The sequence below is a fragment of the Danio rerio genome, chromosome 1, assembly GCF_049306965.1.
Source record: "Danio rerio strain Tuebingen ecotype United States chromosome 1, GRCz12tu, whole genome shotgun sequence".
NCBI lineage: Eukaryota > Metazoa > Chordata > Actinopteri > Cypriniformes > Danionidae > Danio > Danio rerio.
Genome location: NC_133176.1, coordinates 49,961,664 through 49,977,102, shown reverse-complemented (window position 1 = coordinate 49,977,102; position 15,439 = coordinate 49,961,664). Strand labels below are relative to the sequence as shown.

The window sequence follows — 15,439 nt, the reverse complement described above, 5'->3', positions numbered from 1 at the left end:
GCAAGAGCGCTTTCTTTGCCATTCCAGATGACTTTATTAATAAGTTAATTGAGTCATTGCAGAGATGTGTAGATGCAGTCGTCCACGCTCATGGGAGTCATACACAATATTCAATCTTTTTCCACTGCAGCATGACTTTATATTCTATACTGTACATTATTTCTGTTAAATGACAAGACTTGTCTAAGCAAAGTCAGACCTTACTGTCCTCATTACATAATTAAAAATCAAGACATGATCATGTTTTATTTTGGTCAAATAAGCGTAATCTAGAGGCCTTTGCCTTTCATATAAGCCACTTCTGATAAATAATTAGCTATAAATCGAGTTATTATTTATTGTTTTTAAAACTTGAATAGGCGACAAGATTTTTGTCAGGTAGTGTCAATTATTAGCACATATAAAGTATGATCTTATTCTATATCCCTAATGCTACTCAATACCTAAACCCAACTATTAATAAGCAGCTAATAGGAAGTTTATTTAGCTAATAGTCTTAGTTAATGTTTTGTTAATGACATGAATTGTAAATTAAAATAACGTGACACCAAAAAATATAAAAGTTTTCTTTTGTTTTTTAGGATTGGAAAAAATCGAGAACCTCCAGCAGCATGAAAACGAGGACATCTATAAACTTGCATTTGAAATCATTGATCAGTACTTTTCAGGAGATGATGTGAGTCTCAAATTATTGTTCTAATGTATTTGTCATTTGTTTGGGGGTCTGCTCCTGATATGAATTATTAGTGAACATCCGCCTAATTCTGTCGGGCTCTGCTTGTAGATTGATGAAGACCCAAGTCTGATTCCCGAGGCCACCCAAGGAGGCACATTCAACTTCGATTCCTCCAACCTACAAGCCAAGGAGTTTAAGTTCTAGACAACATCTGGAGCGTCGAACTTAGGATTGGTGGGTTTCCCAGCTGCTCCTCAACACCCTGCCACCTACTGACCCATCACCTACCAACCACTCACTAACCAGACAAAACCAACCAGTCACCGTGCTCAGAAACAATACTCTCACTCACTCACACAGAAAAGAAATCGCACTGAAGGATCCGAGTACCCGCCTCGACGCCACTCAAAACACGGATGGATCTAAAAAATAAAACTCAAAAGAACAAGACTCATTACACTGCAGTTGCCAAAAAACAAAAGAAAAAACTAACAAAAAAAGATATATATTTTGCTCTTTCTTTCACACACAAACACACACACACACACACATAGGTGAGCATGAACAATGATAGGAACTTCTGTTGTTGTACCAGCCATCATATCAGCCAAGGAAGATGAAGAAAGAGAAATTCCTGAAATTAAAAAGGCTTTCGGTTTCCAAGAAAGCCCTTCTCTGGAATGGTGGTGATTTTCGAGTCTCAGACAGACACCCAACTCGATACGTCCAGCCTCTACTGTGTTAAGCCATTTGGACCTTCTCCCTCATTCATCTGTGAACTAGCCTCCGATGGCTTATTCAAAGGAATATTGTTCAAGTGGGGGAAGGGAGCGTCTCTAAAATATGTGGTGTGCAAACAGAAACACTTTAATTATCACCACCAGTTCTTGCTTTCTTTTCTTCATCCTGAAATTATGGACAATACACTGAAGATACAGAAACTTGAATGGAGTAAATCTCCTCAGTCGAGCACCCTTGTTTTCAAAAGTTCTGCAGCGATAAGTGTCGTGGACATTCATTGTGCCGATCTTTTTTGGTTTGCAATGGCATAGGAGGATACGATCAATTTGGCCAGGACTTTTAAAGGGCCGCCCCAACCTTTGGAAGTTCTTCAAGATAACCTCAAGAGGTCTTTCTGCTTAACACGGGTGCTCTGGCAGCGCTCTTTGTTTCCTGGATTCATCTTCTCTTCTTCCTGTCTGTAATCATAGTAATAAGTTCATCGGGAGAACCCCAATCGTAACCGGTTGGAGGATGTTTTCACTAAATCAGTACATTTCAGCACTCGATAGTCAAGAAACTCTGCAACAGTGATTGGATTGTGAATTCTTTTTTTGTTTTGATCAGTGGAGCTTCCGCTTTTGCAGTTTTTCCAGTCTTACGCATACACTTTTTTGGGTTTTTTCCCGTTTTATTGCTTAATGTAAGTGGAGAGCGATGTTCGCTTAATTTTGACTATACAAGCAATGGGAAAAGGTGATCCATGACGTTTTTGTTTAGTTGGTTTTTAAATCCTATTTCACTTGCTGCAAAACCTAATCTTACCAACTAAAATAAAAGTATATTTCTTGTTTAGGTATATAATGAGAAGCTACCACACTTAGGTCCACTAGACGTTGGGACGCTACAAAACAATAACAACGTTATGATTATCGATTTACAGCCAATAGGGGTAATTATTATTTTCTTTCGTTTGCAATGGCAAATGATTGCCATTATTTGGAAAATGGGCTTTCTTACTGTTGTGACTGGACGTTTTATTTGTTGTTCTTTTTTCCCCCTGTGCATTAACTTGTAAAGGGATGTATGAGAAAAAGAAATTTACATTTGGACTGAGGTAATTGTATTTGAGCGGCAAATACAGCAAGGAAGCTAAAGGCAGCCCTGATGATTTTGTTTTTTTGAATTCGCCATTTATTGTTGAACAAAATAAAGCAGGTTTGAAATTCATGAACTTATCTAGACATCTAGAAAACGAGCCACTTTAAAGACGTTTCGTCTTGTATCGGAAATGGATACAAGCTTATTGCTTGTTGCAAGATTTTTACTTGCTGAAGAAAAAAAAAATTAATCTAAAAACGGCGACAGATCGCATTTTGGCCTCTGATTGTTTGTATGTTTTTATAAATTTTAGAACTGAATTTCTCTTTAAGGTGGCTCATCAGTATTTTTTTCAACTCTTGTGCATATTAAAGATAAAGAATGAGTTGAAATTCATTGTGCCTTTGTTTTTCATTTCGAAGCAACTAAAAAAAGAGGTTCATAATGCCTGCCACGTTGCATTGGAGCTGCTTATAATATGGGGTCTTCTGGGTGTCATATCTGGACTTTACAATGAGACGTTCTCTGGAGTAGAGTTATAATTCTATTTCAATTCTCCTCTAGTTTGCTGGCTGACTTGTAATTGATCCTCTAACTTTCATTCTGCTCCCTTCTCATTCTTGTTCACTATTCTCAGCTTGTCCCTGCCCCGCCCTCCCACCTCCTCCCATCCACCTTTCTATGGCAACACATCTTTCACTCATCACTCCCTCAGGACGTGCTTTATGTATCAATGAACCTAACCAAAATAAACGTGCTGTTAGCCATCCTTTTATTGCTCTTTTATGATTGACCTTCTTATGCTTTTTGTGTCTTTTCTCTTCTACCTATTGCCTTTCCTCCTTGTTCCCTGGTCTGTGCTTTGATTTGACTCTTTGTTTTCAGAAGTCCCTTTTTGTCTCTTTCTAATATGTGCAATATGTGCTCTGTGTTATTTCCATGTGAGCTGAAGGAGAGGTTTTTGTCAAATGAAAACCACGCTTATTCGTATAAAGAAAACGTATGCGCATAACTGATAAGGATAAACTTTTTGTTCCTGTATGCACATTAAAAAAGGTCATGTGATTTTGTTATAAGAGATCATGTGATGAAAATGTGTGTGAATGGATAAACCAGCAGCAGGTTGAGCACATTGTAAAACACCTGAAATGTTGTTTTGGTCATTCTAAAACGCCTTAACCGCTTCAGTATTAGTGTTATTATATTATTAATGATCTCCAGAATTAAGAGGGTCTGAGCTCCACGTCTCACACCTTCAAACGCCACCATTTGTTCGTTGCATGTCTGCATTGTCTTCTGAAGTCGTTTTTTAAATAAAGAAAAGATTCACGCAGATTCTTCTACCACAGTAAATTAAGTTTTTACCTTTGATATTTAGCGCCAGTTATTCAGGAAGTGATGATTTTGTTCACTTTGGCTCGTTGGTTGGAAACGCTGCTTTATTGGCACGTCTTTTATGCGATATTCCAGTTTTGTGCATAAATTTAATTTGCATCTTCACATGGAAGCACAGCTATTGTTATTCTCCAGATGCTCCATTGAAATTAATCCACTAAAAACAAGTTTGTTAATCTTCAATCAAAGTCTGAACATTTGCTTCGGTGTTTGGAGTGGCGGTTGTTTTCAGATGTCAGTTTGACAGCTTTGGCCACAATATTCCTGACCACGCCCCCTTTTAGAATTTTGCTACAAGGGAATGATGTGCATAAAGAAAGCCCCGCCTCCTAGTCAATATTCGGTTTTGGTTGGAAGTACATCAACATACTGATATAAAAGCCTTTGTAACTTCCGGTTCACACAAACTTTAAACATTGGAATCAACTGTTTAACAAAATTTGTAAAGAAGGGTTGCTGGTTCGAGTCCTGGATGGGCCAATTGGCATTTCTGTGTGGAGTTTGCATGTTTTCCCCGTGTTAGCGTGGTTGCTCAGATTTCCCCCCAGTCTAGACATGCACTATAAGTGAATTGGGAATGCAAAATTGGCCGTAGTGTATGGGAGTGTGTGTGTGTGAATTTTTTTCCAGTACTGGGTTGTGGCTGGAAGGTGATCTGCTGCGTAAAACACATGCTGGAATAGTTTGTGGTTCATCACACTGTGGCGACCCCCTAATAAATAAGGGATTAAGCTGAAAGAAAATGAAAAAGGTAATTGCCATTTTAAATTCACTTAATGAGTTATAAACTCATAATTATGTATTTATGCTATTGTATGCTAATTTACATATTTATGCTAGCTAATTTAGAGCTGAGATCAAATTCAGAATTGCAGAAATTAAAGTCTGAACTTGCAGTTCTGAGGGGAAAAGACTGAATTGCAAGAATTCTGAGAAAACCAAAATTCAGATTTTTCAGTTTAGTTTTCCCACAGTTCTGACCCAGAAATTTAAGTTTGTACATCTCATGATTATATAAAAACATAGTCTTTCATTCAATTTTCCCACCTCAAATGTAAGAAAATCATCTAAAGTACAAGGCGGTCACAATTTTGAGTTCCTAAAGATCTACCTTCCTGCAGAGTTTAGCTCCAACCCTGATCAAACACCACCAAAACTAATAAGTAGAACATAGGTCTCAAACTCGATTCCTGGAGGGCCACAGCTCTGCACAGTTTTGCTCCAACCCTAATCAAACAGAGCTAATCCAACTAATCAAGGACTGTTTCTCAATTCCTAAAAACACAGAGAACTGTTGTTGTGAAGACCGGTCTTGCCAGGTCACCTCGGAAGAACGAACTCAGGAGACCACGAGAACTGAGAATCCTCAGAGAATTGAGATGCTGTTCTTCTTCCTGATGGTCACATGACCTTCACGCGTTTTTAATAGGAAATTATTTAAATATTACAGCATTCATACAACGGTTTACTGTTTTTCCCCTTTTCAAAATATACACTATGCTTAAAAACATTATAAATATATATTCTAAAACATAAATAAAACAGATTTTAATACAAATTTTAGCTATACATGTAGCTCTGCGCAGTTTTGCTTCATCCCTAATCAACTGATACAACTAATCAAGGCTAATAAGTCTAGTAGCTATTAAGCAGGTGTGAGTTGGAGCTAAACCGTGCAGAGCTGCGGCTCTCCAGGAATTGAGTTTGAGATCACTGATGAAAGAGGAAAAAGTTCAACCTTCTCAGATTTCTGTCTCAAGAAAAATACAATTTGAGATGAAAAGTATTAATTTGTGAGACATTTTGCTGGAACTTGCTTTAAATGAAATATGCGTGTTTAGCAGGTAAATTTTAATGCCTACTTGTATTTTTTGTGATTAAATGTCGAATGAAAAATGTAAAGAGAACTTGTTTGAATATGACATGGCCTATTGGCGCCAAAACGCACTCTGCTCTCTGACGTGGATGGAATGAAGTGGAGAGAGTCCATCGCGAACCAATGGCAGCACAATGGGCGGGGCCTGTGGACGTCATTATTCAACCCTTCAGATTCAGCTAGAGAGGGAACTGTTATTAAAAAAGTGCTTTCACTAGACAGAATGGCAGAATTCGACCAACAGCATGATGAACCTGCACTCTTCACTAAAGTAACTGTTTATTCTCTGCTCGCCTGTGTGGCTCAGTTTGCTGTCGGCTTTGCCTTCGCTCAAAAATGGGGCCATAAATGTTCAGCGGTTGACCGGTGGGTCCTCGTGTGGTTATTTTACGACGCAATAGTTCATTTTACTCTGGTAGGTACACAAGTGCATGCTAGAAATGTTGTTTATCTGACTGTCACTTACCTGTTCACCTTGACTGTGCAGGAAGGACCATTCGTCTACATGTCGCTTGTTGGAAATGTGGCGTCCTCAGACAACCTGCTGGCAGAGTTATGTGAGTATTCTGATACAACACTACAATATTAATTACATCTACAGTTTTATTGATTTATTTGGTCATGGAGAAAATCTTGATGTGAAATTAGTAGAGGGCGACATCTAGTGGTGTTTGTTGGTATAATGAAGTGTTCAAAGTCCGTTCATTCACTGATCAGTTTCTGTTATTTGTAATAAAAATGTAATTGCTAGTTTTTTTTTAACGTTGTTAAGCATTTATCTTTGAGTGTCACTCTAAACAAGTGGCACATTGGTCCGTAGAGGACAAAAATGTGTGAAATAAATAAGGGAAACCCGCCATAATTAGTATGTTTGTCTAAGTTTACTGACAGACTACCAAACCAGGATCAGCCCTGGTGGTGATAATCACTAATAATTCATTCATTTTGGAAATTTTAACCCAGGGGTGAATAACCTTTTTTCAGCATAGAGCCATTTCTAATATTTTTGGCAAATGCATTTTTAAAAAGAGCCACAGGGGTGTACAGTTGAAGTAAGAATTATTAGCCCCCTTCAATTTTTAGCGCCCCTGTTTATTTTTTCCCCAATTTCTGTTTAATGGAGGGAAGATTGTTTCAGCACATTTCTGAACATAATAGTTTTAATAACTCATTTCTAATAACTGATTTATTTTATCTTTGTTATAATGACAGTAAATAATATTAGACTAGATATTTTTAAGACACTTCTATACAGCTTAAAGTGACATTTAAAGGCTTAACTTGGTAAATTATGTTAACTAGGCAGGTTAGGTTAATTAGGCAAGTTATTGTATAACGATGGTTTGTTCTGTAGAATAATGAAAAAAATTCGCTCAAAGGGGCTAATAATTTTGTCCTTAAAATGGTGTTTAATAAATTAAAAGCTGCTTTTATTGTTGTCGAAATAAAACAAATAAGACTTTCTCCAGAGGAAAATATTATCAGACATACTGTCAAAATTCCCTTGCTCTGTTAAACATCATTTGGGAAATATTAAAAAAGAAAAAAAATTCAAAGGGGGGCTAATAATTCTGACTTTAACTGTATATACGCATATATGCACCCCAATAAAATACGACTACTATAAATAAAACGGGTTTAAACAAAACCTTTATTTATGTTCGTGCACAACTCAAAAAATAAACAAATATGAACCATCACATGTTGAGCAAGCCCATGAATAAAGAAAGAACATTTATTTAAATTCTGGAAAATATATTTTTTTTTCTGAAAAGCAACACAATTTAAAATAAACATTTTACTGTTATAAAAATTACATAGTTTCCTGAGAGTATTCAAAATAAAGTATACGGCAGTAATTTTGGCTACTGTTAAAGAAAATATATTATTGTTATTATATTGATTTTCACTAGTTTTGAAGAACAAAAATAATATTTTACTATTATTGGGTAAAACACGGGCAAAACAACATATATGGTAACCACGCACACATGTTTACCCTTTATTGGTGTCACGATTAAAGTTTATCCATAGTACCGCGCACGTGCATTAATCGAAACGTAAAAATTGTAATTACATTTTCAATAGGAAACTGATTTCTAGTGATGGTTATAATTTTTTTAACTGTAAAACATTATTGAACTGAAACAGCTGGAGAGCCATGTATTTTTGGTCGAAGAGCCGCATGTGGCTCAAACCAGTGTTCAAACTCTTTAAATTACAGTTAATTCACATATTGCGATGGCAGTTTTTATTTTTAATGAAATAAAGTCTATATTTGCATTGCAACAGCTTGGATAAGTACGTTATCTGAAACAACATTAGTTTTGATGCAATGTTATTTTTGTGTGTCAGACTTTTCGCTTGAATAATAAGACCATTTAAATGTCCTGAAGTTCCTGAGTAGAGCTATTTTTCATAATAACTGTAAAAAAGATTTATAAAAGGAGACAATGGTGAACGATTACATTAAATAATGCCAAACATTAAGCTGCTTGCATTAACGTAGCCAAAATTATCTTAAAAATAAACGGATGATGGAATGATTTGGGGTTTGCACAACCCATTTTGCATCTATTTTCATAAAATAGTATCAAAACACTTTACTTCCAGAAGTGATGAATGTTCAATTTGAATGCAAATGGCCTATTATTAATTAATGTCTGCTTTGTATTGTTTGTATGTAATGTACATACCGTGTGTGTATATGCGTAACACAATGTAAATGCCTAACAGGGAAAGAATATGGCAAGGCAGATGAGCGATGGCTATATTCAGACCCGACTATCGTTTCTCTAGAGCTTCTGACTGTGGTTTTAGACGGTTCATTGGCCCTACTTCTGGTCTACGCCATCATTAAAGACAAACACTACAGGTAAACACGATAACAGATTTCATATGAATTTGAAGTGCTCCTGAAGAAAGACCTGTGACTTGCAAAGTTATTTTTAAAGACAAAAGTTTTGAGTCTTTTATAATTGTTCTGCCATGCGGCTGTGCTGATGAAGAGAAACGCTGTAATTCATTACACACATGCACTGTTTTAAAACATTTTAAACCTGTAAAACTCACTCTTGATCATGATTGATGATCCTAGCAAACTGAACAGACCTTTTATTCCTGATTGCTTTGTGCACGTCCTGTCTTGTTGATATGATTATATGCATTACTACAAATACATGTTAACACTCGCCTGTCAATCAATATTGATTGACGCACTCCTACGTCAAGTTGCGGTCGGTCTGAAAACCGCTCCAATTTGTCTACTGTTTTTATGTTGTTAAATTTGAAAAAATATGGACTTGGTGTGTTTATATCACCCCAATATGACTGTCAAATCACTATACCTACACACATGTCTGTCCAAACAGCTTTAAAAGTAGATTTTTCACCATAGGTGCCCTTTAAGCATCTGTATACATGTTATTTCTTTCTGAATCAGGCACTTTGTTCAGATCACACTCTGTGTTTGTGAGCTGTATGGAGGCTGGATGACCTTCTGTCCAGACTGGCTGATGGGAAGCCCAAACCTAAACACTAGCAACTGGCTGTACCTGTGGGTCTACCTAGTGTTTTTCAATGGCATCTGGGTGCTGGTGCCTGCACTCCTGCTCTGGCAGTCATGGAAGGATCTAGAAAGACTCCATCAGCATCCCGAGAAGAAGAACAGATGATTCAGAGGAGGCCTAATAATTAGTAATCATCTTTATAATTATTACATATTAGTGATGACTCTAGAATTGCGGGTCCAATTTGCATTTCCAAAAACCAAAACTTTAATAACACATTATATCAAGTTTTCTGTAAAAAATGTTTGCGTGCGCATTTAGGGACCTTTTTTATCTGGGAAAATGTTTACTAAAAATCCTATTTTTTACCGTCTTGAATTACACATTATGCTATAATTATGAAATGAGTCTTAATTTTCTTATTTACGTGTGTTTATTCTACTAAGTAAAATAAACATTCGCATGAAACGTCTATTTGCTGTATTTGTAAGTCAACTCTGTTACATCAGCTATACAAAGATAATCTTGAAAGCACACACGATACACTCCATACATATGCACATATGATACACTATACATATACACACAATATATTCCTGTTAGGGTCTGGGATAGAACCCTGGTTTCCGGTGTGAGAGATGAATCACGTAACCTCTGAGCTACTGGAACTTGATGAACCCACACATTGAAAGACAACCCACACGATACACTCCATACATATGCACACATGATACAGTCTATACATGAACACTTATGATACACTCCATACATATGCACACATGATACAGTCTATACATGAACACTTATGATACACTCCATACATATGCACACATGATACAGTCTATACATGAACACTTATGATACACTCCATACATATGCACACATGATACAGTCTATACATGAACACTTATGATACACTCCATACATATGCACACATGATACAGTCTATACATGAACACTTATGATACACTCCATACATATGCACACATGATATAGTCTCTACATGAACACTTATGATACACTCCATACATATGCACACATGATACAGTCTATACATGAACACTTATGATACACTCCATACATATGCACACATGATACAGTCTATACATGTACACTCATGATACATTCTATACATGCATACTCACACACACACACAATACATTCCATTTATATGCACATGTGATACATTCTATACATATAAACACCCTATACATATACAAACATGATACACTTTATACATATGCACACATGATACATTTCTGAGCTACTGGAACTTGATAAACTCACACAACAAAAAGGCAACACACAGGATACACTCCATACATATGCACACATGATACACTCTATACACATACACACATGATACACTCTATACACATGCACGCATGATACATTCTATACGTACACACACACGATACAATCTATACATATGCACACGATACATTCCTGAGCCACTGGAACTTGATAAACTCACACAACGAAAGGCAACTCGCAGGATACACTCCATACATATGCACACATGATACACTCAATACACATGCACGTATGATACACTCTATACATATACACACGATACATTCCTGAGCTACTGGAACTTAATAAACCCACACAACAAAAGGCAGCTCACAGGATACACTCCATACATATGCACACGATACATTCTATACATACACGATACACTCTATACATATGCACACATGATACACTGTACATATACACTCCATACATATGCACGCATGATACACTTTATACATATACACTCCATACATACATTATACATATACACACATCATACACTCCAAACATATACACACGATACACTAAATACATATGAACACATGATATACTCCATACATACACTCAATACTCTATATACACACACACACACCCACACTATACATATGCACACATGATACAACCTATACATGTACACTCCATACATATACACACAATACACTCCTGTCAGGGCCTGGGATAGAACCCACGTCTCCGGTGTGAGAGATGAGTCACGCAACCACTGAGCTACTGAAACTTGATGAACCCACACAACAAAAGGCAACACAAATGATACACTCTATACCTATACACACATCATATACACCAAACTGAGGCTTTCATTTTACAGCTTATAAAACATTTATGCAAATTAATGCAATATCATATGTAAACAACATAATTCTTATACAAAAAGTCAACATATGAGCCTTGAGGTTTATTGCCATTTTCTTTCATCACTCGTAGCGCACTCACATGAACCGTGAGTGAGACGTCATAGAAGAAGAATGTAAATGAAGTCATAATCATAAGACATAAACTTTAATGACTTTCATTAAAAATGTTGACAGGTTTTGTGCAATAATAATAACAGCGGAGAATTCATTAAATGCATATTTTCCATGGAGAGATCAATTTGAGGTAGCCTGATATTTTTATTTGGCGGAAAAAAAAACATGATTGGACAAACAGCAGACCCTCAGCCTCCTCCACTGGACCAGCTCCATCTTCTGGTCCAAATGTCTTAAATAGAAAGAGTTTGCGGGACTTTGCTTACAACCCAGGAAAAAAAAAATTGATGATGACTTTGATTTTGCCTCTAATCTTCAGTTTAGCAGTTCAGTTCTTTAGCACTTTGAGCACTTGTTATTGCTTAGAAGAAAACACTTTATTTGACATAAATAAATGGTGCAAAGCATAATCATTAAATAGAGTCTATCTCAGTCTCAGTTTACCATTTCTTTAAGCACTTTAAGCTCTTGTTACTTTAATTTTGTTATTATCGTCAATTTTTGAACTAAATCCTTTCTCTCCAACCCGCAATATATAATTTGTGTCTTATACATATATATTTTATATCTAAATATTAATAAACATTTTTTGAAATATATGCAGGTGTGTGTATATGTGTATATACACATAATACATATGCACAGTACACACATATATCATTGAAAACTAACTTTTGCTTCGGATGTAATTGTGATTAATATTTGTGTAAAACATATGCTGGAATAGTTGGCGGTTTGTTTTGCTGAGGCGACCCCTGACTGAGCCAAAAGAGAATGAATGAATGAATGAATGGTTTCACTATATGCAAAATTTTGAACTTGTATCATTCCAGTTTAAGAAAAATGAATGGAAAAGGTTTAAAATGTACCCACAATTCTGAAATAGTCAACTTTCAAGGTCAGCAGAATGATGAAATTGTTTAGGTGTATAAAGAAATCATAGAAGTAAGCACTCGAAAAGAGAAAAAGAAAACAGTTGTTTAGGTGTATTCGCTTAATCAAGCTGCTCAAAACACAAAGACAAACTCATCAAATGACTCATAGCAACACACTGTTTCTTGTAAAATCTTGTACAAGACACACCTAAAACACTCAATCCATATTATGTTACAGTAGCTTTTTTTGAGTCTGATCTAGGACTTTTTTTTCCGCCATAAACTCACTACTGTATCCAGTATGATGGAGATCAACATTTGTTCCAAGAGAAAAAATAAATAGTTATGTCAGATCATGTTTTCTCACACCCTTTCGCTTCTTAATACACTAATGAATCATGCTTATGTGTATTTTTCTTTATGAAAGCATAACAGGTTGTGCTGCTGTATTTTTATCATAATAGTCATACATGCAGGTCTGATCAAGAAATAAGGTATTTCTTAATCATAATAATTAATTTATTGCATAATTTAAGGCTGTGTATCTTCAGTACAGCAGCTTTATGTGGAAATATTAAATCTAATAATTATAGTGCTTATGAAAAAAACTAAGTAGCTAAAATTAGTAAACATTGTGATTGGGTATAATTAGGCACATTTATAGAGTTATGCACTAGGAGCAAAATAAATAAATGAAACACGATGATTATTTAAAAGTGTTCGGTTATACAATAATAGCTCACTATTTGGCATTACTTCATGAATTAATTAGCGATGCACATCAGTTGCACATCATTTGTTACAGTAATGATTTGTTTTTTTAGTGTTAAAAATTCAACTCACATCCATTATTTACTATCAAAAGATAAAAGTATTGAGTTTAATAAAATAAAGTCAATGTTGAAAACTAACATTCATTCATTTTCCTCCGGCTTAATGCATTATTTATCAAAGGTCGCCACAGTGCTATGAACTGCCAACTATTCCAGCATATGTTTTACACAGTGGATACAGCTGCAATACAATCCTGGGAAAAAATAACATACAGACTCATTCCTAGTTCATCTTAACTAGTACAGTTAACTGTTAACAATTATGTAAAGTGCATTTAAAAGCATATCATTTTTATGAAATGCACTCTCTAGTATCAAAATATGTGTATTACAGTATTGGCATAATGGAAATAAAGGGTCAGTTCACCCAAGAATGGAAACTCCCTCCTCATTTACTCAATCTCAAGTGGTTCTAAATGTTTCTGATCTTCATTTTTCTATTGAACAAAAAAACAAGATGTTTTGAAGAATGCTGGGGACAAAAACAGCCATTGAGATTCATTCAGAGGTGCATCTAGCTCTGTGAGCTCATAAACTCCTCCAGAAACTATACCTGGATGATGGAAGCTTTCAGCCGTGCTTCCGACTGAGCCAAGGCCAGTTTGATGAACTGTTGTCCGGTGTAGGCTGGAGGATTTTCCTCTGGGACACCAACAACAGGGGCTAAGTAATAATCACTCCCCTACAAGAGAAAGCTCCAGATTGGTTTATGCAGCATGAATGTCTGCTGAAGTTCAGATTTTCCTACTCAATCGATTTGGGTGTTAAGCATGTTATTCGTGCAAAACGCTCAACTCGCGCAGCTTCATTCACATGAATCGCGTCACAGGATGTCTTTTCGTGTCTCTGCATTGACTTAACATGTAAATCACTAGCACTTGAAGCTTATTCAGCGTTAGGTGTAAGAGCAGCATGAGACTCATCATTTCAGAAAGGCTTGAATAAACTCCACCACAAATACATGAAATAAACTTACTTGTTTTTTTTTGACTTATGAGCTGTATTTCAGCTTCATCGAATCTGTCTGTTTCTGTGCTGTTTATCTGACAGAACGCATGATTCACACGGGGCGTCAGCTTCAACGCTTCTCATTCACTTTGATTGGATGATGTCAGGCATTGCTGAACAGCATTGTGGATCCGCCGACGCCGCTTCAGTGGCGTTGCTCGCTGCAGAAGTTGGGACTTTCTCAACGGCGACAGAAGCGTCAGACAGAGGCCTATTGCTGACTAGTTTCATTGGCTATTGCTGCTATGACAATCACGTCCAGGGTCTGCCCGTGGCATAGGCAGTATAGGCAAATGCTAAGGGCGCTGTACATCCAGGGGGGTGCCAGAAATGAGCGCGGTTAAGTTGGTTTTGCTTTTGATATTCCTGACACATTCAGTGATAAACGGCAATAACTCAAAAACCTCTTACCCTAAAAAACATCTAAAGTGTGTTTCCTACAAAAAGACAAAGCTGGTTATGTTTCACAGCTGTCTTTGTCTTTTTTCTTTTTTTTTCGCTCGACATTACGACCAACACTGCCCTCGCAATATGCATTTAGCCGGGAGAGCTCGCGCTGAGAGGAGCTCTAAGTAAGGGATTGTCAGTAAAGTTTTTTAATTTAATTTTATTTTTTGCTCCGTCCTGTTTTTTCCCGTTTTTCTCGCCGCTTTATTTTAAACACAGCTAATTTTCTCTTAAATGAGCACAAACACTTACTAAATTAGTCAGATGTTTCATTATAGATCTGTGCATTCTTACATTAACACCTCTGTTATCAAACAAACACAATGAGAGATTCATGTGCTGCTCTTCATTAAATAACTATAGGAACTTTAATCAATATGCAAATACAATTAAAAGTGAAATGGATTTTATATCTTTATTTAATTTCAGTGTAGGCCATTGATTTTAATAGGCTAAACCTTTTATTTTATTGTCAATATTTTCTAATGTTTGCTATGTATTCTATCATTTGAAGCTATTTGTTGTCCCATATTTTTTACATCGCAACGTTGACAGATTGCTAATCAATAAATAGCTATAGTGCTATCTGTTAGTTTTAACGTCCGCCAATGTTATGGAGGGGCATAGATGTTATAGAAAATAGTAATAGTAATTGTTGGAATATCTATCTCTATTCCATGCGTGTTCAAGAGAAAAGGTCTGGAGAGGTTTTTC

At 36.2% G+C, this 15,439-nt stretch overlaps 2 protein-coding genes across 2 annotated transcripts in view; both read left to right on the top strand.

Moving 5' to 3' along the window:
* Window positions 1–1,146, top strand: part of kpna3 (karyopherin alpha 3 (importin alpha 4)) — a 37,801-nt gene extending 36,655 nt beyond the window's left edge. The window contains exons 16-17 of the mRNA NM_201320.2: window positions 582–676; window positions 785–1,146. Of these exons, the coding sequence (NP_958477.2) occupies window positions 582–676; window positions 785–880 (191 nt within the window). The 3' untranslated portion in view covers window positions 881–1,146. The remainder of the gene's footprint in view (window positions 1–581; window positions 677–784) is intronic.
* A 4,818-nt stretch (window positions 1,147–5,964) lies between these two features.
* On the top strand, window positions 5,965–9,749 carry ebpl (EBP like). The gene is given in 4 exon segments (NM_001005397.1): window positions 5,965–6,183; window positions 6,256–6,325; window positions 8,505–8,643; window positions 9,211–9,749. Coding segments are annotated over 4 exon segments (633 nt in total). The 5' UTR covers window positions 5,965–5,991; the 3' UTR covers window positions 9,443–9,749.
* Window positions 9,750–15,439: the final 5,690 nt, after the last annotated feature.